Consider the following 26447-nt stretch of genomic DNA (forward strand, 5'->3'; position numbering starts at 1 on the left):
ACCAGGAGAGAAGAGGGGATATTTACAGACACCCTGTGCCTGGGGGTGGGCAGCAAATGCAACTTCAAAAAGCCAAGTGGAGCCACTTGGTAAAGAATACACAGGCTAATGTTGGCTCTGCAATCCCAAGAGAGGCAGGGGAGGCACAGCAGGTGCAGGGAAGGGAGCCTGGAATGTGATTCATACCACCTTCAATGAAGAGCCATGACCTGGATCTAGGGACACATCCGAACACACTGTGACCTTTAAAATGCCCTGTTTCAACATGCTCTGAGCACCTGCCACAACCTGCGGAGAGAGTTCCTGCGTGCAAGGATCCCCTCTCTTTGTTTAGTTTAGGTCTGCATCCAGCTTGACCAGCACAGCCAATCCATAGTCACCACATGGTCTCAGGGCACCACAGCCACCTTGCTCTGCAGAGCAGCAGCACCAGCTCAGGGCCCTGCAGGGAGCTCAGGAAAGGGGGCCAGGAACAGCCGGCCAGGCCAGCACAGATGCATTCCCCTGGGAAAAGCCTCTCTGGGGAACAGGGACATCCCAAGAGAAGAGCAGGACAGGCTGCGTGTGTGGAGCAGGAATGAATGAGAAAGAAAACCATCTTTCTGGCTGCACCAGCTCAGGGCAGGCTGTTCTGTCACTGGGGAGCAGGAGCTGCCTGAGGAGCCCCAGGAGCAGGATTCTTCTGCTGTCCTGGAGAGCAGATGGGGATTAGGATATCCCGGACCGGAGAAGAGGGGCAAGGAGCATCACTGTCCTACATATCCTCAGGCAATGTCCAGCCTCCAACCCTGGGGCCAGTGGGGAGGCTGATACCCCTTCTCTGCACCCAGGAAGTTTCTGTGCTCCTCGGAGGGGCTGGGAGCGTGATATGAATGCCCAGAGCTCTGCAGCACCATGTAGTGGGCACTGCTGTAGGGCCAGCTCAGACTGGGCTGTTCTTCTCATCTGCACCAGGGAGAAGGCAAAGGAGGTGTGGAGATCTGGGACACCCAGATGACACCCACAGATCTCTCCTTCCCTAAGCAACTCAGCCAGCCAATGAATCATTCCGATGAGAGCGCTGGAAAGGCAGGAAAGGCAGACGGAGAAGAAGGGACAGAGACACAGGAGAAGAGAGATAAACTATGTGAATAAAAATAGAGCAGTTCCTCAGAATCCAAGTGGATAGTAGGAAATGTTTTTTGCTGAACAATTGTACCTGTCTCTCTCACACACAGACAGAACTTCCTGCAGACAATGGAAAGGAACTGTGGCTGGATGGTCTAAAAACTCCTTTGAGAAGTGCCTGTAACACAGGTGTGATGAGATTTGGCTATTCTGAGCATTTCACTGAAGCTGGGCCCCTGCTTCCCTCCATCAGGCGAGAGCTCTTGAGCGTGCGACTCGCTCCTTGCAAGCAGTCAGGAGTGACCTGGCCAGTCCTGGGCAGGGAGTGTTTTGGGATGCAATGGGCTCCATGTGGGACAGATGGGTGTCTTTTGTAACGGGCTGGGTCTGATTATAAGGGAAATGTTTAGAAAATGTCAACAAAACGAAACAAAAAAGAAATTAAGAACAAGTTCTAAAGGAGAGAAAAGAACTTACCCTTCTGGAATTACAGTCCTCTGTTCTCATCCTCCTTCTTTGGTTTAGTTATGTTTTAACGTTGCAGACTTAGAGGGGCGATTTTGTGTGCTGTCTCCATTTGGAAGGGAAAGTGATTTTCAGATTTTCAGGTGGGATGCATTTAACGGGACACAAATGTCCTCAGCTGTAGGGACCCAGGTGCCTCTTGCCAGTGCAGATGCCCTGAGAACCTCTGCCCAGCTTCCCTGTGCAGCTGCTGGGGGCTCTGGTGTCCCTCAGCTCTCATGTGCTGGCTGCCAGTCCCAGGCAAATGCATCAGGTAACTGGGGCGTTGAGCAACTGAGGTCTGCCTGAGAAGCTGAGGAATTGTTTTCCACATTTAAAAAAATAAGAGCACATTTTCACCAGCCGAGATGATTGAATACGTTTCATAAAATGAAGATGTTTTCCCATGATGCCAAAAAGGGCATTTTCAGGAAGTGTATTAACCTCAGGACAAGAAATTAGCATTCTCTGGAGCACTGTGTTATATTTTTTATCAGGCTGCATCACTTTGTACTTTTGTTTGAGCATAATTAAGAAAAACACTTCCGTGCCTGTGTGCAGCCAGTTCTCTAAGAAAAGCAGGTGGGAAGTGGTGCCCAGGAGCTGTAACGTTCAACTACAGATTTCCGTTCTAAAAGGTTAGATTTTAACATTGTGATGTTAAAATCATGGCCAGGTGGCCACGGAGAGAAATGGCGGGGTTGGGGCGGTGAGGAGGAACTGTCTATACGGTGTTTGCCATCAAGGAGACAGCTTTTCCTACATGTCCAGAGCTCCTTAGGAGGCACCCTGGATGAATATCAGCTGAAGAATGTTGGCAACACTTATTCTGTCAGCTGGCAAAAAAGAACGCAAAAACAAACCAAAAATCTCAAAAAGTCCTTTCCCTTTGGATATTCATTGAAATCTCCCTCTTTAAAGTCCTGAAACCTCTCCAACTGGCTGTACAAGGCTTGAAGACTTGAAGAATCTTATGGGGAAAGGCATGGCTCATCAGAGCTTTTTGCATTTTAACGACCATGTGATGTATTTGGTGCTGACTCCCATGAACCTAAGTTACTGTGAGGAGAGTGAACAAACCACTTGAGAAGTTAAAGTCAGATGGCTCTGATGCTGAGTCAACCTCTGATGTGTTCTGTCAAGGAAAGGTCCATTTTAATGACATCAGAAGCACCCACAAAAACCGTACATCGGCTCCTTCCTAAAAGCTACACAGGCAGTGGGGAAATCACAGGCCATGTTCCTGCTCCTGCCCTACCAGGTACGCGGGCAGCAGTGACTTCACCAGCTCCTACACAACCCATGGGCCTCTTCCTGGCCTATCAGCTCAGCGGTCACAGGTGACCTTGCAAACACCTACACAAGATGGGGGCTTAGTCCTTGCCTACCAGCTTCTCAGGTACCTGGGACCTCAAAACACCCAACACAAGACATGTTTCTCCTGGGCTTCTCAGGCACCAGTGACATCGCAGAGACATCCACAAGCCAGGTGACAGCTCCTGGCCTCTCGTCTGCACAGGCATCAGTGACCTCACAGGCACCTACACGAGCTGTGCACCTGGGCCTGCCTTATCAGCTACTCAGCCAAGAGTGACATCACAAGGACAAGCCTGAGCCACGTGTCTCCTATCAGCTACACCAGCACCAGTGACCTCACCAGCCCCTACAGGAGCCCTGGCCTTCCTCCTGCTCTATCAGCTACTCAGGCACCACAGACCTGACCCCCACATCTCCCCCTGCTTGCTGTCTGCTCACCTCTGAGATACGACTCCTCACAAGCTCCTGCACAGACCAGAAGCCTCCTCTTGGCCTGTTGGCTACTCAGGCAGCAGCTCCTCACAAGCACATACCAACCTATTTGCTGCCTGCTCGTCTTTTGGGGGGACCCAAGCCAGTACTGACCCCCCTCTCCGTCACTTGCTCACCCCTCCTAGAAGGGGGCCGTAGCCCCTGGGCATGTTCCAGCGTGTCCGTGCCCCACCACCTTTCGGGCACCCCTCCGCCCTCTTGAATTCCCCCCAGCCCACCCTGTCAGGGCTTGTTCTGCAGCCTGGTAAAGTGGGGGGCCCCCACCCGGCCTTTTCCTTCTGCTTCCGTTCACATTTAAACTGTAATTCTTCACTACACTAAATCTTACTGAAGAAGGATTTATTCAATTTAAAATGATGGACAAACCACAATGGTGGCCCCCGTGCATGCAGGGGAAGGGCCTTCCGGATCTGATGCACTTCCGGGTCTACCCAGCCGGGGTGGCCGGTGCTGGCAGCCAATCAGAAGAGAGCAGAGGCCCGGTAGAGGAGAGGGGGCGGGACTTCTGCCGGAAGCTGGTGGGCGGGGCAGCTGTCAGGCCGAGTGGCCATCAAGAATAAGGTGCAGGGCCCCAAACCTGAGGCAAAGGCTCAGGGAGGCAGCGATGGGAACCAAAGGTGGTCAGTCACGCTGAGGGATGGAGGCGTGTGAGAGGGGGAGTGTTTATTCCAGCAAGGTCATCTGAGCGGGGACCTTGTTAATGGGGAAACGGGGAGAAAAAAGGGGAAAGCAGAAGCAGAGTGCACTGAGCCACAAACTTGAGAAAAGAACCATGGAGTCCATGGCAAGAAAGAACTTTTGCCAGTCCCAGGAATTGGTGGGCCATCAAGAAAGTCCAGGTGGCACCTCCAGGAAGATCCAGTGGCCGTTTGAAATGAGAACGTTGTGAGTCAGAGGGAGCCTGGTCTGGGAGGGATGCAGGAATGAATAGAGCTGTGCAAAGCCCTGAGGGACATGCAGCGGAAGGGGGAGCAGGGAGGAACCAAGAGGGGGGAGGCAGAACATGGTGTAAAAGAGGCCAGTTGCATGTCAGACTGGATTGACCGGGAAAGGGATGGAGTTTTTAGGAAGAGAGAAGGGCCAGGGGCTGCTGGTGTGTTCGGAACCCACAGGGAAACGGCTGTGAAATGCTTCATAGGATTTGGGGTGTGTTCCTCTAAAGAAGTTGTCATGGTCAGTGGCCCAGCTGAAGTGCCTCTGTACCAACGCACGCAGCCTGGGGAACAAAGAGGAGGAGCTGAGCACCCTTGTGCAGCTGGAATCCTCACGGCTGGGGTTTGCTACAGGCCACCCGAGCAAGAGGAGCCTTTTGACGAAGCGTTCTTACTTCACCTCCAGGAAGCACCACACTCAGAGGCTGAGATCTACTGGGGGACTCCAGTCACCCTGGCAGCTGCTGGAAGAGCATCCCATGAAGCTGTGAGCAGTGCAGGAGACTCATGGAGTGTGTTGACGAAGGGATTGAGGGCAGCCCTGCAGAGACGGGCGTGAGGATGCTGGGGCTGGAGTAACTGAACATGAACTGGCAATGTGCGCTGGCAGCCCCGAACCATGCTGTGATTCTATGATTCGATGTCTCTATGACCTACACCCAAGGGAGCACATGGCAGTGGTGGTTACCCAGCGGATGTTACTCCAAACCTGAAGTGATCTCGGGAAACTGAGTTTCCCACAACAGGACACTCCTAGGAGTAGCTGCTGGCACTTGTGCTCCCTCAAATTCATCTCATCACACACATGAAATGTGTATTCCTAAGTCTGTGATGCAAGAACAAACTTCTGATGCAGTCATTTTGTGTCCCTCCATGGAGGGACAGAGCAGCTCTCTGAGCTGAGGTGAGTGGCTGTTGCTGCAGCTGTGAGGGGCTGGTTGGTGACGATTACCCTGGGGCAGGTTCCCCGGGGTGTCCAGGGACCGTGGCACAGAGCAGGTCCTGCTCTGCTGGTCCTTCCTGTCTCTCCAGAAGGCCTGGCTGTGTGAGAACACTGCTGTGTGCACCCAGCCTTCACACTCACACAGCTGAGCTCTGCACTGGTGTTTTCCTCTCCCGAGCACTTCCCAGCTCAGCCCAGGTAAAGCCAAAGCTGCGTGTGTAAGCAAAGCAAAATAAAGCATTCATTCACGGCTTGATTTTCTGCTGCTGCCTTTATTTTGTTTCAAGTATGGAGGGAGTCTGGCTTCTCATGTACATCAGGTCATTGGGCAAGAAACAACACCTGAATGCTTAAGAAGTGAGATTAGGAAAAATATTATTGGAAGACTAAAAAAAGAGCACGAGAGAAAAAAGAGAAACAGAGAAAGAGAGGAAGGAAAGCAAGGAATGAGAGCAAGGAAGGAAAGCAAGGCAGGAATAAGGAACAAAACAAGGAAGGAAGCAAGAAATGAAGGAAGGAACCAACGAACGAATGAACAAAGGAACGAATGAACAAAGGAATGAAGGAACAATGGAACGAAGGAATGAAAGGAAAGAAGGAAGAAATGGAAGGAAGGAAGGAAGGCAGGCAGGCAGCAAGGAAGGAAGGCAGCAAGGAAGGAAGGAATAATGAGAGAAAGAAAGAAAGGAAGGAAGGAAGGAAGGAAGGAAGGAAGGAAGGAAGGAAGGAAGGAAGGAAGGTTATGAACAAAAGGTCGTCCTGCTGTTTTCAGTGAATATGCTGGGAGTCATAGGAGAAAGACAGTTACCTCATCGTTGCTGAAATACAGTATATTGCAATAGTTTCCTAAGGGCATCCCTGAGCTCCTGGTTCCTCATGCTGTAGATGAGGGGGTTCACTGCTGGAGGAACCACCGAGTACAAAACTGACACCACTAGGTCTAGAACTGGAGAAGAGACAGAGGGGGGCTTCAGATAGGCAAACATGCCAAAACTGATAAAGAGAGAGACCACGGACAGGTGAGGGAGGCATGTCGAAAATGCTTTATGCCGTCCCTGCCCAGAGGGCATCCTCAGCACAGCCCTGAAGATCTGCACATAGGACACCACGATGAAAACAAAACATGCAAAAGAAAAAAAGGAACCAAACACCATAAGCCCAACTTCCCTGAGGTAGTCTGATTGTGAGCAGGAGAGCTTGAGAATCTGGGGGATTTCACAGAAGAATTGGTCCACAGCATTGCCTTTGCAGAGAGGTATTGAAAATGTATTGGCAGTGTGCAGCAGAGCATGGAGAAAGCCACTGCCCCAGGCAGCTGCTGCCATGTGGACACAAGCTCTGCTGCCCAGGAGGGACCCATAGTGCAGGGGTTTGCAGATGGCAACATACCGGTCGTAGGCCATGACGGTGAGAACACAATATTCTGATGTTATCAAAAGTAGAAACAGAAAGACCTGGGCAGAACATCCTGAGTAGGAGATGGCCCTGGTGTCCCAGAGGGAATTGGCGATGGCTTTGGGCAGAGTGGTGGAGATGCAGCCCAGGTCAAGGAGGGCGAGGTTGAGGAGGAAGAAGTACATGGGGGTGTGGAGGCGGTGGTCACAGGCTACGGCAGTGATGATGAGGCCATTGCCCAGGAGGGCAGCCAGGTAGATGCCCAGGAAGAGCCAGAAGTGCAAGAGCTGCAGCTCCCGCGTGTCTGCGAATGCCAGGAGGAGGAAGTGGGTGATGGAGCTGCCGTTGGACATCGCATCCCTTTGTTCCCGAGGTACTGCCAAAGGAGGAAAGCCCACTCACAAGTCAGGACAGCTCTGAGCAAATCTCTTCCCATTGCCTGCCCTTCCAAACCCAAGCTGCGGAAACACACTGTGCCTGCGTCCTTTTTTCCAGGAGCTTTCTGCATTGCCCTTGTTGGAGCTCTCATTGTTGCTGGCCAAGTGTGCCGTGAGGAGCAGAGCTCTGCTTGTGGGCTCCCAAGGAGTCATCCCTGCTCCACAGCAGCGGGGATTGGGGAAAGGGGTTACAGCTTCTGCCATTCACTAGTTACCTCATCTGTAATCCAGTTGTAACGCAGAGGAGCTGCTCAGCATATTCCTGCAGGAAAACCTCAAGGAAACTCCTGGTTGTCCTCAAACTGCAGTGACATGAGCAGAGCCAGCTCACTCCTCAGCCTTGTTGGGTGGGAAAGACCACGCAGCTTTTGACTCACTCCCCCCTGACCCCCTGCAGAGGGATAGGGATAAGAGGGAGAAAAAGGAATAAAAATCTCATGGGTTGAGATAGAGACAGTTTGATAGACTAGTAACGGGAAAGAAAATAACAATCATTGCAAAAGAATATAGGAAACCAGGAGTGATGCAGTACAATTGCTTACCCCCCGATGCCCATCCCGAGCAGCGAACACGGATTCCTGCCACCCGGCCAACCCCCATTTCTGTACTGAGCAGGACCAGCCCAAGGCATTTTATTGACCTCTCTGGTGGTTTTGGTGTTGAGTCCCTGAAGCTCAGACACAGGGGAGGCTGATGAAACCTCTCCAGAAGTCAACGTCAGATGTAATTTTGAAAGTTTCTTGGAGCGTTAATGGGTCCCACTGAGGGCCATTACTGCCAAAGGCTCCTGGGGGCTCGTTCGAGGGAAAACTGGAGGCAGTGAGGGCAGGTAGGCAAAGGCAATGGAGAGGTGTCTCTGATGCTGGCTAATGCTGAATGTGTGAGAGGAAGGCAAAGGGCCAAGCCCTGGCCTCCAGCCCCTGGGAAGGGAGATCCTGCCCCACAAGCACAGCTCAGGGCTCTTCCTGGGGCATTGTGATGGGAGGACGTGCAATGCCAAGGGCAGAAAGACAGAATGACGGCTCCCGGGTGGGGAAGAGGAGGCGCTAAGGCCCTAGTGCTGTAAGGATGAGGTGTCTTCTGGTAGCCTTGGTGGCACCGACAACAGCCACAGCCAAGAGGAGAAAGACATAAGCACTGTTGGGGGCTTTCAGCCTTGCCAACTCCCTTGATCATCTCCACCACAGGCTGTGCTATGGTGTCCCACATCTGCTCCTCTTCCCCTGCAGGCTGCAGACATCCCCCCTGCTTCCCCGTCTTGCTCTCCCCTCAGCATCTCACTGCCTTTACTCATCTCTCTCCATCGTCCTTGGCTGTTCCTGAAACACAACGCCTTGGGCTGATCCCGACTCCCTCTGGGTGATCTGTTGCAGCACAGCGCTGCCCTTGCAGTGGCATTTCTTTCTCCTGGTGTCCAGTCTCCACCTCCCAAGCTGCCCTTTCTTGCATTTTTTCTTTCTCCTGCTGTTTCCCACCAAAGAAAAGATCCATCATCTCACAAACAACCCTTCAACCAGTCTCAGGCTATTCCAATAGTGCCCAGAGCCTCCCTGCCACTGGGCCAGAGAAGCCCAGGTCCCTCCGCCTCTCCACCAAGCACATGTGCACTGGGCCCTAAAGGCCATCGTGGCAGACCTCCTCTGGACACTCTCCAGGTCCTCTCCACTTCTCCAAAATGGGGAGCCGCACACTGGGACACAGCTGTGTGCGTTGGGCCACAGCAGTGCTGAGTCAAAGGGGAAGGTGACTCAAGTTGCCTGGGGGGCACACGCTCCTCCTCCTGCAGCCCCGTAGGCAGCCGGCCTTGTTCATAGTGAGCGTGCATCAATGGCTCATGAGGCGTCCCTCAGGGTGCCCAGCCCCGTCTCCGCAGGGTCACTGCTCAGCACATCAGGTCCCAGCCTGTCCTGCTGCATTGGGGTTATTCTTCCCCGGGATGCAGGACTGGCCACTTCTCCTTGAAAGACTTCAAGACATTTCTGTTGGCCAAATCCCAGCGTTTCTCCAGCTGCCCCTGGACTCAAGCTCCATTTGGTCAGCTGTTAATGTTTGTGTGCAGATGGTCACCCTGATGCTTGTTCCCCAGGGCTCGGTATTGGGGCCAGTTCACTTTAAGATTTTTATCAATGATCTGGATGAGGGGATTGAGTGCACCCTCAGTAAGTTTGCAGATGACACCAAGTTGGGTGGCAGTGTCAACCTGCTTGAAAGTAGAAAGGCATTGTAGAGGGATCTGGAGAGTCTGGATCAATGGGACAAGGCCAATGGTATGAGGTTCAAGCAGGCCAAGTGCCGGGTCCTGCACTTGGGTCACACCAACCCCATGCAGTGTTACAAGCCTGGGGAGGAGTGGCTGGAGAGCTGCCCTGCAGGAAAGAACCTGGGGGTGTTGGTTGACTGCCGGCTGAATATGAGCCAGCAGTGTGCCCAGGTGGCCAAGAAGGCCAACAGCATCCTGGCCTGTATCAGGAACAGTGTGGTGAGCAGGAGTAGGGAAGTGATCGTCCCCCTGTACTCGGCACTGGTGAGGCCCCACCTGGAGTACTGTGTCCAGCTTTGGGCCCCTCACCACAAAAAAGACATTGAGGTGCTGGAGCAGGTCCAGAGAAGGGCAATGGAGCTGGTGAGGGATCTGGACAATCATTTTATGTGGAGCAGCTGAGGGACATGGAATTGTTTAGCCGGAGAAAAAGAGGCTGAGGGGAGACTTCTGACTGTCTACGACTCCCAGAAAGGAGGTTGTAGAGAGGTAGGGATCCGTCTCTTCTCCCAAGTAAGAGGGAACTGGACAAGAGGAAACAGCCTCAAGTTGCATGAGGGGACGTTTATACAGGATATTAGGAAAACTTTTTACACTGAGGGGGTTATTAAGCATTGGAACAGGCTGCCCAGGGAAGTGGTTGAGGCACCATCCCTGGAGGTATTTAAAAGACGGACAGACATAGTGCTTAGAGCTATGGTTTAGTGATGGCTTTTGTCAGAGGTAGGTTGATGGTTGGAGTAGGTGATCTGAAAGGTCCCTTCCAACCAAGCCAATTCTATGATTCTATTCACCTTTCATGCCCTTTTCCACTCTTTTTCCACTCTCAAGTTCTTCTCTTGGATCATCCTCATCCCCTCCCATACAAAGAACCAACTCTTTTTCACCATTTCCTTGTTGGCCCTTCCCTTGGTGTTTCTGAGATGGTGACAGTGGCACTTTCCACCTTCATCATGACATCCATTAGGCCATTAGGATGTCCAAAAGCCGCAAGAAGGTCTCCTTGGAGCTTTTCTGTTTCCAGGCTCAATAACTTCAACTCTCTCAGCTTTTCTTCCTAGGAGAGGTCTTCCAGCCCTCCAATGGTTGTTGGTGATCCTTTTCTTGACCCGCTCTATAAGGTCCATGTCTTTCTTGTGCTGGGGCCTCTAGAACTGCACACAGTGTTCCAGATGAAGTTCTATGAGACCGGAGTAGAGAGGGGGAATCCCCTCCCCCCACCTGCTGGGCACGCTTCTGTAGATGCAGCCCAGGCTATGACTGGCTTTCTGGGCTGCAAGTGCACGTTGACGGCTCTTGTCCAATGTTTCACACACCAGCATCCCCAAGTCCTTCTCTACAGGGTTGCTCTCAATCCATTCAGCAGTCCGTCTCTATTGATACTGGGGATTGCCCCGACCCAGGTGCAGGACCTTGGACGTGGCCTTGTTGCACTTCCAGAGGGTCACACGTGTCCCATTTACCAGTGACTAAAACAGCTGAGAGTTCCTTTCCCAAGGTTTAGGGTCTTGACTGTAGTTTTCAGCTGGCATATATCCCTTCAGATCATGAATTCCACCAGGGGCTGAACGCTGCAGCACAGGCTGCCACCAGTCTTGGCCTCTCCAATAAGTATCTCTGAGTTGGTGACAGGACGAGGGAGCTGGGTTTGGGTTTAGGCGTGAGGCATGTGGTGAGGGTTTCAGCTTTGGCGTTAGTGTTCAGGGAAGGGCTACAGATGAGAGCTGCAGGTGAGGGATTAGGGTTAGTGTCCAGGCAAAGGCTTAGGGGGAGCTGCGTCGTGCCGAGTCTGAGGGGCAAGAGTGTGGAAGGCACTCAGCGTGTATGGGCCCTGGTGGTGAGCAGAGGGAAAGCTCATGTGGTGATGGCCAAAAGCATCCCCATTGCAATGAGCTGGGGATTAGCACTGGGCCCCTTGGCTTGGCAGGGCACATCCAGGGGGCTACAGCACACAGGATGTCTCTGCCTCCTTTCTTTGTCACCCTGAAATCACTGCCTCTGGTTTTCTGCTCCAATCAGCCCCCAGGGAGGCACGCTTCCATTTCCTGAAGCAGCTTCATCACCCACAGCCCTCAGCAGACCCTGCTGAACCTCCAAGGCTCTTTATTCCCACCAGGGCCCTCCACACTGCGTGACTTTCCCCTGGGAGCTTCTTAACATGAAGGAACTGTAATGAGTTTATTCTTGCATCTCAATTCACCGTATGGTTGCAGGGGGACCTTGAGGAGAGACTGTCTCCAAGGAAGAGTTTTGCCCGAGTTTGCTGGAGAAGAAAAGTTTTGTTTAACAAGCACATAATGTAACATGGGCAGGGACATCGCTAGAGACATGAGTTGGTGACAAGGCTCTGGGATGGAAAGTTGGCCAAGAATAAGGCACAGTTTACTTAATCTGCCACACTGTCTCTTTAGCCAACTCACTAACTGTGCGTATATTTAGAATTTCCTATCAATCTCTCCAACGTATTTCTTTTATGGTGGTGGTTTGAGGAAGGTGGAGCTTATTGGAGGCTTGGACTTGGCATATAGTGGAGGAATGCATTGGGTTTCTTTAATTAATTGGTATAATTTTTTCCTTCTGGCTGTTCAAATTTAATAAGAATCCCTTGTCTATTTACAGCCAAGTCTCCGGGAGAATCGGGCAGGAATTGGTGCAAAGGAGCTGTGAACATTCAGCTGCAGACTCAGCGCACAAGTCTGGTGTAGGAAAAGAATGCAAGTCCCAGGCAGCCCCAAGAGAAACGGTGGGGAGGAGGAGGTGGGGGGGCAAGTTGTCTGTACAGTGGGGGACCTCGAGGAGATGGCAGTTGCTACCTCTCCGGTCCTCCTTAGGAGACCCTCTGGTTCAGTATCAGTTGGAGAAAGCTGCAAGCATTTCCTCTGGAAAAATAAAAGGACTAATGAAAAGCCCTTTCCAAACGAAAAATTACCTTTTTATTAAGTGCTTCTTGAAACCTTCCACTTTAAGTAGACTCCTGAGACCTCTCCACTGAGCTGTACCAGGCTAGAAGCCCTGAAGAAAATCATGGCAGAGCTGTGGCTCCTTAGGGCTTTCTGCACTTTAACGAGCCCCATGGGGCATTTGCTGCTGAGCCCAGGAATGCCAGATACTGAGAGGAGCTTGAACAACCTGTGCAGGAATTCAAGTCCGAAGCAAACGCCAAAGTGTCTTGGAGCATTAATTGTCCCCACTGAGGGCCATGACAGACCAAGCCTCCCCATGGATTTGTTTGAGCAGGCAACTGGAGGCTGTGATTACAGGGAGGCAAAGGCACTGTGCAGGTGGAGCTGATGCTGAGTAAAGCCGTGATGTATTTTATCTCGCCAAGCGGCCAGCCCTGGGAAGGGGGATCCTGTCCCTCACACTGGCTCAGGGCTCCTCCCGGGGCGGTGAGGTGTTGGGTAGGCAATGCCCAGTGAAGGACAACGGCACCACACCTCCCAGCCTCCCTGGGGGGTGCAAGGAAGCAGTGAGGCCCCGGTTCCCTGAGATTAAGGTGTCTCCTTTCAGGCCTTGGTAGCAAAGACAACAGCCACAGCCAAGGGGACAAAGACCTGCAGGCTGTGGACACCCAACCTCTTTCCTCCCCTTCCTCCCACTGGGGCATCTCCTCGCCTTTCCTGACAGCTCTTCTTCCTCCCTGCCTGTTCCTTGGAACACCCAGCGTTGCGCTGATCCAGGCTCCCTCTGGGTGACCTCAGGAGTCACAGCACTGTCCTTCATGGGACATTTCTTTCTCCTCATGTCCAGTCTCGTTGTGAATGTTGATTTGGGATCCTGCCCAACTTTGAGGTGGCAGCAATTTCAGATTTAGTAACACGGGGTTAAGTCATACGATTCTAACAATACTTCACCATTTGCCAGTTCTCAAAGTGATTTATCAAAATTTGCTATAACCAACACAGTGACATATTTAAAGATTCAAAAAAGGAAAGGTTCACCGGACACGTACGACAGTTTCCTGAATCGAATCAGACACTCGCAACCACAAGACTTACAACAGTTTCCTAAATCGAGTTGCACACACAGAAAGTTGCTGAGGTGACCATCTCTGTGCAGGTAAGTCCACACTGGGGAAGGGAATCATGGCAAAAAGGGCCAGCGAGGGGCTCCTTTGGGAGCTTTTTGAAGTGAGGAAAAGCGGCCAGCCTGTGCCGGAAACCGGCCGCTCGTGGGTGGTCTGCTGAGGAGGTGTGGGCAGAGCCAGCACCACGGGCAGCAGATCTAAAGGAGGCGTACTCGCTGGGACCACTTCCCCCCTCATAAAAGAAGCCTTTTGGGACCACAGCGACCTGGTCACTGCGCACTGAGTAAGCATGCAGCGCATGGGCATCACCCAGGGCGTCACCGGGGAGCACCACAACAAGGTGGTCATCACCCTCTCGGATGGAGTTTAGCTCTGGTCTCCACCCGGCAGAAGGTCGTGCTCTCAACCTTAGCCAGGATGGATGTGGGAACCCAGAGAGAGCTCCCACAGGAACATACAGCCGTCCAGGTCACAGGCTGCAGGGGGTGCCAGAGCCTTTCACTGGTAACGCGGGGCAGCTGTAACAGCTGCTGTGTGCCTTGTGAACAGGTGAACCATCTGCTCAGCCTGGTGGCAGAGCTGTGAGAGGAAGTCAAAAGGTTAAGGAGCATTAGGGAGGCTGAACAAGACACAGACTGGTGGAGCCAGGTTCTGCCCTCCTTGAAACAGAAGCAGGAGCACCTATCAGAAAGTCACCGGGATCCAGGGACCCCTGTATCCTGCCCTGTCAGGCAGAAGACAGAAGCCTAAATGCAAAGAGTGAATGGAGGGAAATTCATGGTCAGGGCAGGAGGCGAACTCCCTCCTTGCCCACCTTGTCCCCCACCCCGGTACCTCTGAACAACAGATATGAGGTTCTGGTTGAGGAAGGCCAGTCAAATGAGGATGTGGATGATGGGCAATCCACACCAGAGATGTCTCCACAGTCAGAATGGTGTACCACCCGTATCACAACCACAACCCCAAGGAAGAAAAGAAGGGTTATGGTCGTTGGTGACTCCTTCCTGAGGAGAACAGAGGGTCCAATATGCCGGGTAGACCCTCCTCATAGAGAAGTCTGCTGTCTTCCTGGAGCCCGGGTGAAGGACATCACCAGGAAACTTCCTCGCTTGATACAGTCCTCAGCCTATTACCCATTACTGATCTTCCTTGTAGGTGGAGAGGAAGCTGCGACTCATAGACCAAGAGCAATCAAAGGGGACTTCAGGGCCTTGGGAAGGTTGGTGAGGGAATCTGGGACACGGGTTATTTTTTCCTCACTCCTTCCAGTTGCAGGCAGTGACAATGGAAGAAACAGACGGATCCAGTCTATTAATCCGTGGCTCCATGGCTGGTGTCACCACCACAATTTCATTTTTGTTGACAATGGGATGGCCTACACGGCACCGGGCTTGCTGGCATCACCTGGGAGACACCTTTCTCAAAGGGGGAAGAGGGTCTTTGCTCAAGAGATTGTGGGGCTGATCGACAGGGCTTTAAACTAGATGTGAAGGGGGAGGGGGATGATAATATCAGGCTTGTCTGTGACCAGCTGTGGGATAACACATCAGGGTTAGGGGGACAGGGCACTAGTGAGGGCCTCTGACCTGTTGCCCGGGGGCATGCTGGGAACACTGCATCATAGTCAAAGTCTTACAGAGACGAGCCAGGGGCTTCTGAGGTTGTTGGAGTCAACAGGGAAACACCCATGAAACACCTCAAGGTGATCTCCTCTAAGAAGGTAACACAGGCAACAGCCCAGCTGAAGTGCCTCTACACAAACGCACGCAACATGGGTAACAAACAGGAGGAGCTGGAAACTACCATGCTGCTGGAAAGCTATGACCTAGTGGCCATTACTGAAACCTGGTGGGACGAATCCTATGGCTGGAGTGTGGCTATCAATGGCTACAAGCTGTTGAGGAAGGAGGGGCAGAGGTGTTGCCCTCTCTGTTCAGCAAGGGATAGAGTGTGAAGAGATGTCCCTAAAGAACAGCCAAGAGGAAGTCAAAAGCTTATGGGTAGGCATTAGAGACCTGGTGGTTGGTGTCTACTACAGGCCACCTGATCAAGGGGAACCTTCTGATGAAGCCTTCTTCCTGCAGCTACAGGAGGCATCACGCTCGAAGGCTCTCGTCCTGCTGGGGGATTTCAACCACCCTGACACCTGCTGGAAAAGTCACACGGTGAGCCGTAGACAATCCAGGAGGTTCCTGGAGTGCCTCGACAATAATTTCCTAAGACAGGAAATAGACAGCCCTGCCCGAGGGGATGCCATACTGGACCTGACAGTTACCAATGCGAGTGAGCTCATTGGGGATGTCAAGATTGGAGGCAGCCTGGTGTGCAGTGACCACGCACTGGTGGAGTTCACAGTCCTAAGGGATACGTGTCAGACAAGGGCGTAGTCAGGACCTTGAATTTTAGGAAAGCAAACCTCTGGATCGTCGTAGAGTTAGTCAATAGGACCCCCTGGGAAATGGTCCTCAGGGACAAGGGGGCAGAAGAGAGCTGGCAGATCTTCAAGGACGCTTTCCATAGAGCACAAGGGCTCTCGATCCCCAGGTGTCAGAAATCAAGCAAGAAAGGGAAGAGACCAGCATGGCTGAGTTGGGACCTGCTGGTCAAACCAGAAAAGGAAGGTTAAAGAAAGCGTGCCCTCCCTGATGACTGAGAATGGCAAACTGGTAACAACAGACGAGGAGAAGGCTGAGGTTCTCAACAATTTTTGCCTTAGTCTTCACTGCCAGCCTCTCTCCTCACACCTCCCAAGTTGAAGGACTTCAAGATGGGGACCTGGGGGACAAAGTCCCTCCCACTGTAAGTGAAGACAAAGTTTGTGACCACCTGAGGAACCTGAACATACACAAGTCCATGGGGCCTGATGCACCCCAGAGTCCTGAGGGAATTGGCTGATGTAGTTGCCAAGACACTCTTCATGATGTTGGAAAAGTCATGGCAGTCAGTTAAAGTCGGATTTGATGGGAGGACTGTTATGTGGATAAGGAACTGGCAGAAGGTTCGCATCCAGAGGTGGTCATCCAGTGGTCAATGGCTCGATGTCCAGATGCAGAGGGGTAACAAGTGGTGTCCCTCAGGGATCCGTCTTGGGACCAGTGCTGTTTAATATCTTCATCAATGATTTAGACAGTGGGATCAAGTGCACCCTCAGCAAGTTTGCCGATGACACCAAGCTGAGTGGTGTGGTTGACATGCCAGAGGGACAGGATGTCATCCAGCGGGACCTGGGGTTGTTCAACAGCAAAAATTTCTATAGGTACACATAGGTAAGAAGAAGACTAAGGAAGGTGTGGGCCCCCTCCGAAAGGAAACGGGGGAGCTGGTGACAAGTGATATGGAGAAGGCCGAGGTTCTCAACAACTTCTTTTCCTCAGTCTTCACTGGCAAGGGCTCCAGCCACACTCCCGGAGTCACAGAAGACAATGGCAGGGGTTGGACAGAACTGCCCATCGTAAGTGAAGATCAGGTTCATGACCATCTGATGAACCTGAGAGTGAACAAGTCCATGGGACCTGATGGGATACACCCACGGGTACCGAAGGAACTGGTGCATGAGGTTGCTAAACCGCTCTCTATTATATTCCAAAAGTCATGGCAGTCTGGTGAAGTCCCCACTGACTGGAAAAGGGGAAACATAATCCCCATTTTCAAAAAGGGAAAGAAGGAGGAAGCAGGGAACTCTAGGCCAGTCAGTCTCACCTCTGTGCCTGGTAAGATTATGGAGCAGATCCTCCTGGAGGCGCTGCTGAGGCAGAAGAATAATGAAGAGGTGATTGGTACAATCAACATGGCTTCACCAAGGGAAAATTGTGCCTGACAAACCTGGTGGCCTCCTATGAGAAGGTCGCAACATCAATAGACAAGGGGAGAGCAACTGACGTCATTTACCTGGACCTGAGCAAAGCCTTTGACACTGTCCCGCATGACATCCTGGTCTCCAAGCTGATAAAATATGGGCTTGATGGACTGACAATTCAGTGGATAAAGGACTGGCTTGACGACTGCACCCAAGGAGTGGCTGTCAATGGGTCCATGTCCAAGTGGAGGCCAGTGACAAGTGGAGTCCCTCAAGGATCAGTACTGGGACCGGTCTTGTTTAACATCTTCGTCAGCGACATGGACAGTGGCGTAGAGTGCACCCTCAGCAAGTTTGCCGACGACACCAAGCTGTGTGGGGCGGCTGACAGGCTGGAGGGAAGGGATGCCATCCAGAGGGACCTTGACAGGCTGGGGAGGTGGGCCCATGCCAACCTCATGAAGTTCAACAAGACCAAGTGCAAGGCCCTCCATCTGGGTCGGGGCAATCCCAAGCACCGATATAGGCTGGGCAGTGACTGACTTGAGAGCAGCCCTGAAGAAAAGGACTTGGGGGCGCTGGTAGATGAGAAGCTGCACATGAGCCATCAGCATGCACTAGCAGCCCAGAAAGCCAATCGTCTCCTGGGCTGCATCAGGAGAAGTGTGGCCAGCAGGGCGAGGGAGGTGATTCTCCCCCTCTACTCCACTCTCCTGAGACCCCACCTGGAGTACTGCATCCAGTTCTGGAGCCCCTACTACAAGAGAGATATGGGCGTGCTGGAACGCGTCCAGAGAAGGGCCACAAGGATGATCAGAGGGCTGGAGCGCCTCTCCTATGAGGACAGACTGAGTGAGTTGGGGTTGTTCATTCTGGAGAAAAGAAGGCTCTGAGGAGACCTTCTAGTGGCCTACCAGTATCTTAAGGGGGCCTACAAGAAAGCTGGTGAGGGACTTTTTAGGATGTCGGGTAATGGTAGGACTAGAGGGAATGGATTAAAACTAGAGACGGGACTATTCAGACTGGACGTCAGGAAGAAGTTCTTTACCAGGAGGGTGGTAAGACACTGGAACGGGTTACCCAGAGAGGTGGTGGAAGCCCTGGATGGGGCTCTGAGCAACCTGATCTAGTGGGAAATGCCCCTTCACATGGCAGGGGGGTTGGAACTAGATGATCTTTAAGTTCCCTTACAACCCTCAAAATTCCATCATTCTGTGATTCCATGATTCAGCGTGGAGAAGAGAAGGCTCCAGGGAGACCTGATAGCGGCCTTCCAGTACCCGAAAGGGGCCTACAAGAAAGCGGGGGAGGGGCTGTTTGCAAAAGCATGTAGCGATGAGGGGCAACGCCCCTGCAGGGGGGTTGCACTAGATGGCCTTTAGAGGTCCCTTCCAACCCAACACATTCTATGATTCTAAACAGGCATAAAAGTTAACCGATATAGCTAAGATATATCCCTTTTTGCAAAAAGTAGTGCATTATTGGTACCAAATGATCTTTGAAACCTCAAAAGCAGGTGTTTCTATACATCTCCACAACTGTGTAGAAAAACTTCTTTAGCTGCCATTGCAGACTTCTAAATTTAGAAGAGAATCTCACCCTGGGAGTCTAGAGTAAAACTGAAGGTCAACTGAAAATGTATTAAAGTCGGCGGCACTCAATACAGCAAAGGGAAAATGTAAAGACCTCAGATTCAAATTCACAGTCTCTGTGAGAGCTAACACCACGTGAAGATTTAGTTTTACAGATATCTGGAAAAATACACAAAAATAAAAGGGCATTAAAAAAGCAGCAGGAAAGACCTGATGAGAATTAGCAGAGACGCACATTAGTAGTCTCTCCAGTTTTGCTAACCGATGGGGAAATCAGAGGAAATGGGAGTAGAGAAAAAAATTCAAGCTAAGCCAACTAAAAGGTTTTTAGGAATTCTTAAGACATTGAGAAGCCTAAACAAAAGCGCCACATTCAGTTGGAGAAATTGACAGGAAGGGAAGTAAGAGAAAAGCAGAGGTTTCCATAACCTCAGACAGAATTGCCACATCCCACAGAAGTGTCTGCGTGACTGGAAAAGTAAGGCTGCTGGAAGAGTGGGTGCATATTGTAGGGAGGACGCAGCATTAGGAGGAGCGTGGGTCACCCACACCAGGGGAGCTGTCATCTCACTCCACTGAAACCTGGAGTGGCCACCTCGGGGCTCGTGTGCCCCTCACTGGGGCTTCCTGTTCTAGACAAGTGGGGAGGAATGGAGAGCGTCCAGAGAAGCTCTGCCAATATGGGATTCATGGCCTCAAGCACACGCCCCGTGAGGGGAGGCTGAGGGTCCTGGTCTCCTTCAGCCTGGTGAAGTGGGGGCTCAGAGCATCACAGTCATGACCTGTAACTGCGTGAAGGGTGGTTTCAGAGATGCTGGAGCTTTTCTTCATGGTGGAAAAAAAAGCAGGAGAAAGGAAGGATGCCACAAAGTTTGGATTGGGAGGTTGAGACCAGAAATGACCAGAAGAAACTGTCACCCCAAGGGCAGTACTGTGGTACAAGAGGACACCCAGGGGGAGGCTGGACCAGCCCATGGCTTTGTCTTTCCAGGAACAGCCAGGGAGGATGGAGAGATATCAGTAAGGGTAGTGAGATATTGGGGTGAAATCAAAAAGACAATTGGGTGCCTTCAAAGAAAGAGGTGCAGGTATGGGACACCAAAGGAGTAACACCTTCAGGTTTGCTCAGCATCAGAGCCACCTTTAATTTCCCTTTACCTACCTGTCATTATTGCCTCCAGTTTTGTGCTCTAACGAGCCCCTGGGGAGGCTTTGTTGGTAATGGTCCTCAGTGGGACCCATTAACACTCCAAGAAACCTTGGAGTTTACATCTGGGTTTGTCTTCTTGAGAAGTTTCTTCAACTTCCTCTCAGTGTCTGAGGTTCAGGGACTCCACCCCAAACCCACCCGAGGGGTCATTAAAATGCCTTGGGCTGCTCCTCTGGTGCTGAGCTGGGCCGGGCTCTTGGGACAAAGGAAGCTGATGTGAAGCAGGCAGCAGGGCTGAGGGCGCTGCCTGCAGGCACCGAGGATGGAACCATCAATGCAGAGAGAGCGTGAAGGCAGTCGTGATTGGGAGGAGAGCTGAGAGCTCACTGTGGGAGAAAGCTTCCCAGCCCTCTGCCCGGTAAGTGTGAGGCTGCAGGGCAATGCCACTGCCGATCCTGAAGGGTTCTCATAAAGCTGTCGTAGCCCACAGCCTGTGGGATCTTTCTCTGGTGTAGAGGAGGAGAAGGGTGTGCTGCAGAGCAGGGCTTCCCTGCAGCACCGTCAGAGGGACAGGACACGGTGGCTGCCTTCTCCTGGGGATGGTTGCAGGGGCATGAAGGCGGGTGTGCAGCCAGGGGTGCCCAGGACTGTCCTTCAGAGCAGGGTCCCGGTGCTTCAGAGGAACTCTGCCTCCTGCCAGTGCCAACTCTAACCCTGCCCAGTGAGCTTCTGCCCTCAAGGACGTGGGATCCAGGGCAGCAGCTGCCTCATCTGTGGCCATAGCTGCAGCAGAAGGGACTCTCCTGAGCACCCTCTGTCCCTCCCTGGCCTTGTTTCCCTTTGGCAGAAGCATCGGGGCATTTCTCCTTGCTTCTCCACCCATCCCTGCTGCTGCTGCTGCTGCTGCTCTTGTTTTCAGTCTCTCTGGGGTGGGGGCTTCATCAGCAGCTCAGCCACTGACCCTGCAGGTCCTGCCATGCAGATGTGTCCCTGGTGCCCAAGGCCTCTTCTAACCTCTGGGTCTCTAGGCAATGCAGTCCATGGGGTGGGGATAACATTAACTCTCCACAAAGGGCACCCCATCTTCTGGGCATCCAAAGCTGACAGCTCTTCCCTGGGGAGGGGAGTTTGGAGATCTGCACTTTGGAACTGGACTCCTCTGCTCTCCATGGGATCATCCTCCAGACCAAAGCAGTGCTGGCAAAAAGCAGCTGAGAGCAGGACGGATGGAGAGACCAGCTCTCCTCCTTCTGCACTAAGGCTCTGTCCTATTGCCTCCCAGGACTCTCACAATAGCACTCGTAGGGTAGCAGAAATGCCAGGGATTTCTACCTTCAAACATGACTCCTCAAGTGGGCCAGGGGTAACAGGATCAAAATAAACAAAACAACCCCCCAGCTGTGTTCTGCAGCCAGGGGACCTGGGAGTGACAGTGGTCAAAAGCTCTTTTATATCATAGTGAGATTTAACCTGTGATCACTCCTGGTTCTCATCTGCTTGGACGTTACTGTGACAAATGCAACAGGTTCTGCTCAGAGGTGTTTGTCCTCACTCTTCACTGCTGTTTCCTTCTTGGACAGGCCCCCATGTGCAGAGGGAGATGATGTCCAACGACAGCTCCATCACCCACTTCCTCCTCCTGGCATTCGCAGACACGCAGGAGCTGCAGCTCTTGCACTTCTGGCTCTTCCTGGGCATCTACCTGGCTGCCCTCCTGGGCAATGGCCTCATCATCACTGCCGTAGCCTGTGACCACCGCCTCCACACCCCCATGTACTTCTTCCTCCTCAACCTCGCCCTCCTCGACCTGGGTGCCATCTCCACCACTCTGCCCAAAGCCATGGCCAACTCCCTCTGGGACACCAGGGCCATCTCCTTCTCGGGATGTGTTGCACAGGTCTTTCTATTTCTCACCTTGATGGCAGCAGAGTTTTATCTTCTGACAGTCATGGCCTACGACCGGTATGTTGCCATCTGCAAACCCCTGCACTATGGGTCCCTCCTGGGCAGCAGAGCTTGTGTCCACATGGCAGCAGCTGCCTGGGGCAGTGGCTTTCTCCATGCTCTGCTGCACACTGCCAATACATTTTCAATATCTCTCTGCCAAGGCAATGGCCTAGACCAGTTCTGTGAAATCCCCCAGATCCTCAAGCTCTCCTGCTCAGACTCGGACTACCTCAGGGAAGTTGGGCTTATTGTGTTTGGTGCCTGTTTATTCTTTACGTGTTTTGTTTTCATTGTGGTATCCTATGTGCAGATCTTCAGGGCTGTGCTGAGGATGCCCTCACAGCAGGGACGACACAAAGCCTTTTCCACGTGCCTCCCTCACCTGGTCATTGTCTCACTGTTTATCAGTACTTCATTTTTTTCCTACTTGAAGACCACCTCCATCACCTCACCCGTTCTAGACCTAGTGCTGTCACTGCTGTACTCGGTGTTGCCTCCAGCAGTGAACCCCCTCATCTACAGCATGAGGAACCAGGAGCTCAAGGATGCCCTGAGGAAACTGATTGGACATTTTTTCATCAGCCATAGACTGTGTACCTTCCTCTGCAAAGGATTCCCAGCACCTGGTGTGACAAGCCTTCACTATTCCTCCCCTCCTCCTTAACTTTTCACCTCTCGTCTGTGACAAAAAATATATATGTAAATGAAGAGTCAGTCTCTCTGTGTGTTTAAATAAAATACATGAACCAGCTAACACTTCTTTTCCTGAGACCCATCAGCAGCAGGGCTGAATAAATGGGAAATGAGAAGACCTTTCTGGCTGCAGCAGCCTGGGGCAGGCTGTCCCAGTGCCACTCTGTCACTGGGGCGGCAGGAGCTGCCTGAGGGTCCCCAGGGCCAGGGCTCTTGTACTGGGCTGGGGAGAGGGGATGGCACAGAGGGGCTGCAGACCCCTCAGAACATCCTGGGGAGGAGGACACAGGGGCCCACTGACTGCCTTTGCCTTGTGCCCAAATGCCCCCCATCTCTGGGGCTGACCCTCCTCTGCCCCCCAGCAGCTGCGGTGCCCTTCAGAGGGGCTGTGGCTGTGGAGTGAGTGCCCAGAGCTCTGCAGCACCCTGGGGCAGGCTCTGCTGTTGGGCCAGCGCAGACTGGGCTGGGATGGAGAGAGGGCAGGGGAGGTGGCAGAGCTTGGAGGGAGCTGGGCTGGGCTGGAAAGTGCCCAGGAGGGAAAATCCTCGGAGTGCAGCTTGTACCGTGGGTGAGGACTCACACCAGAGTGTTTGTGGTGCAGAGCCAGGGCTTGTAGAATTGGTGTCCGTCTCCAGGGTTTGGTAGTGGTGGGGCTGAAGGCATGGGCCTCTGTGAGAAGAGACCAGGGGCTGCTTCCGTGCCAGACAGAGCTGGTTCCAGCCAGCTCCAAAAGAAACCCACCGCTGGCCAAAACTGAGCCCATCAACGAGGATGGTGGAACCTCTGTGAGAGTGTATTTAAGAAAGGACACAAGTGCTCAAGTGGGAGAGGAGTGAGGGAGAAACAGTGTGAGAAACAGCCCTGAAAACACCAGGGTGAGTGAAGAAGGAGGGAGAGGAGGTGCTCCAGGTGCCAGAGCAGATGGTCTCCTGCAGGCAGTGGAGAATACCACAGTAGAGCAGGTATTTCCCTGTAGCCTAAGGAGAGGAGCACAGCGGAGGAGGTAATCCCTGCACTTGGTGGAGGACCCAACACTGGGGAGGTTGGATATTTCCTGAAAGAGTTTCAGCTTGAGGAGAGCCCATGCTGTAGCAGGTTTATCTCGAAAGACTGTAGCCTGTAAGAGGGACCCCATGGGAAAAGTGTTAGAAGGAAGGAGCAGCAGAGAGGAATTGTTATGGACTGACAAAAAAAAAACCCCAACAACCTAAAATCTCTGCCATTTAGAGCATGCCCTGAAGTACCAAATCTAGACGTTTCTTAAACGCCTCTAGGGATGGTGACTCAACCACCTCCCTGGGCAGGCTGTTCCAGTGCCTGACCACTCTTTCAGTAAAGTCATTCTTCCTAATATCTAACCTAAACCTCCCCTGCCACAACTTCAGACCGTTTCCTCTGGTCCTGTCATTATTCCCCTGGGAGAAGAGGCCAACACCCACCTCTCTACACCCTCCTTTTAGGGAGCTGTAGAGGGCAATGAGGTCTCCCCTCAGCCTCCTCTTCTCCAAGCTGAACATGCCCAGCTCCCTCAGCCTCTCCTCATATGCCCTGGTCTCCAGACCCCTCACCAGCCTGGTCGCTCTCCTCTGGACACACTCCAGCACTTCAATGTCCCTCTTGCGCAGAGGGGCCCAGAACTGAACACAGCACTCGAGGTGAGGCCTCACCAGTGCCCAGTACAGAGGCACCATCACTTCCCTGCTCCTGCTGGCCACGCTATTCCTGATACAAGCCAGAATGCTGTTGGCCTTCTTGGCCACCTGGGCACACTGCTGGCTCATGTTCAGCTGGCCGGCCACCAGCACCCCCAGGTCCTATTCTGCCGGGCAGCTTTCCAGCCACTCTGCCCCAAGCCTGTAGCATTGCTTTGGGTTGTTGTGACCAAAATGCAGGACCCAGCACTTGGCCTTATTAAACCTCATACAGTTGGCCTTGGCCCATCGATCCAGCCTGTCCAGGTCCCTCTGGAGAGCCTTCCTACCCTCCAGCAGATCAACTCTCCCACCCAGTTTGGTGTCATCTGCAAACTCACTGAGGGTGCACTCAATCCCCTCATCCACATCATTGATAAAGATATTAAATAAAACTGGCCCCAAAACTGAGCCCTGAGGGACACCACTGGTGACCGGCCGCCAAGAGGATTTCATCCCATTAATCACAACTCTCTGGGCACGGCCATCCAGCCAGTTTTTAACCCAGCGAAGAGTACACTTGTCTATGCCATGATTCACCAGCTTCTCCAGGAGAATGCTGTGGGGGACGGTGTCGAAGGCCTTGCCAAAGTCCAGATAGACAACGTCCACAGCCTTCCCCGCATCCAGAAGGCGAGTGACATGGTCATAGAAAGAGATCAGGTTGGTTAAGCAGGACCTCCCCTTCCTAAACCCCTGCTGGCTGGCCCTGATCCCTTGGCTGCCCTGCGCTTGCTGTGAGAGCTCACTCAAGATGATCCTCTCCATGATCTTTCCTGGTACCGAGGTCAGGCTGACAGGCCTGTAGTTCCCCGGATCCTCCTTCTGACCCTTCTTGTAGATAGGCGTCACATTAGCCACCCTCCAGTCGTCTGGTACCTCCCCTGTTGACCAAGATTGTTGATAAATGATGGAAAGGCTGGAGCTCGAGCCTCTGGTCCTCTGCAGGCACTGTGGGCCTGCCCTGCCCAGCCAGGGTCTGGCTGTGGGGTGAGGAGGGCTGTGTGTGCTGCCTCTTTGGAGCCCCCTCTCAGGAGAGAGGTGGGCAGCTGTGCTGGACCTGAGCTCAGCTCACTGCCCTGCACCACACACCCACCCGAGACATGCCCCTTCCCCACCGCCATGTCTTTGGGCTCTGGTTTCCTCCAGCCACCCTCAGGGAGACACTAAAGCACCTGGGCAGGCAAGCACAGCTCTGGCTCAAAGGCTTTTAATAAGAACTGATATGGGGGCCACTGTGTAAAAACAGGGGAATCAAAATCGAGGAAACCCCTGGCAGTTTCTGCTGCCCGTGGGAAAAGGGAGAGGGTTCCCTGGTGCTCACGGCTCTCCCAGCTGCACAGACCTCTCCTCCCTCCTGGCTGCCCCCAGCTGCACTGCAGGGATGGGCTCTCCTGGTCCAGGGCTCAGGGACCATTGTGCACTGAGCTCCGGTGTCGCAGCCTCTGTGTCCTCAGGGGGATGTGCCACAGACACCTCTTCAGCATCGTCATAGCCCGTGCTCTCTGGGGACAGGGACCAGCCATCCCCCTCAGCTCCGGGGGCACCAGCACCTCTCTGGGAGTGCAGGTTTGGCCCTGCAAGAAGCAAGGCAGGCCATTGCATGTTCACCCCATGGGGTGCCTCTCCTGGCCTGTACATCACCTTCCTCCCTTCTCCTCACCAGTCCTGAGACGTTCAGCTCCCTCTCCCACCCATGGTACCCCAGAAGAAGCTCCTGGGGCAGGTTCTCCCATCCCAGCACGTTGGGCTCTCAGTGTGACAGTGATTCATCCAACACCAGGGATGCCACCCCAGGAACCAGCAGCACTTTCTTTCCCTCTCACCTCCAAGGGTATCCGTGGGTCCAGATCCTTCCTCTGCCACCCTGGGCATTTCCCAGTCTTCCTGCCCAGGGGAAGGATCCTCCCCAGGCTCAGAAACCTCCCTGGCATCATCATAGCCATCAGCTGGGTCACCTCCAGGCAGGACAGGGACATCTGAAAGGAGAGGAGAGCTGGTGACAGTGAGAAGATGCGTTCTGCAGAGCAGAGGATGGGAGGATGCGCAGGGACATGTGGCTCCGACATTGGTGTTTGCAGCCCCACAGGAGATCCCGCCCGATTTCCCAGCTCCAAGGGTGATGCTCAGTGACACTGCTGTCCATCACATGTCTGCAGGGAGG

At 53.0% G+C, this 26447-nt stretch overlaps 2 protein-coding genes across 2 annotated transcripts; one reads left to right on the plus strand and one right to left on the minus strand.

Annotated features, from left to right (window-relative positions):
- Positions 1-6104: 6104 nt before the first annotated feature.
- On the minus strand, positions 6105-7058 carry LOC128903483 (olfactory receptor 14J1-like). Its single transcript, XM_054187496.1, has one exon. It carries the CDS (start codon positions 7041-7043, stop codon positions 6105-6107), a length of 939 nt encoding a protein of 312 aa, XP_054043471.1. The 5' UTR covers positions 7044-7058.
- A 14878-nt stretch (positions 7059-21936) lies between these two features.
- Positions 21937-22531, plus strand: LOC128903464 (olfactory receptor 14A16-like; the record flags this gene model as incomplete). The annotated part of the gene is made up of 2 exons (XM_054187475.1): positions 21937-22401; positions 22511-22531. Coding segments are annotated over 2 exons (486 nt in total), but the record flags the coding sequence as incomplete, so codon positions are not given.
- Positions 22532-26447: the final 3916 nt, after the last annotated feature.

This window comes from Rissa tridactyla, unplaced genomic scaffold, assembly GCF_028500815.1.
Source record: "Rissa tridactyla isolate bRisTri1 unplaced genomic scaffold, bRisTri1.patW.cur.20221130 scaffold_37, whole genome shotgun sequence".
Taxonomy (NCBI): domain Eukaryota; kingdom Metazoa; phylum Chordata; class Aves; order Charadriiformes; family Laridae; genus Rissa; species Rissa tridactyla.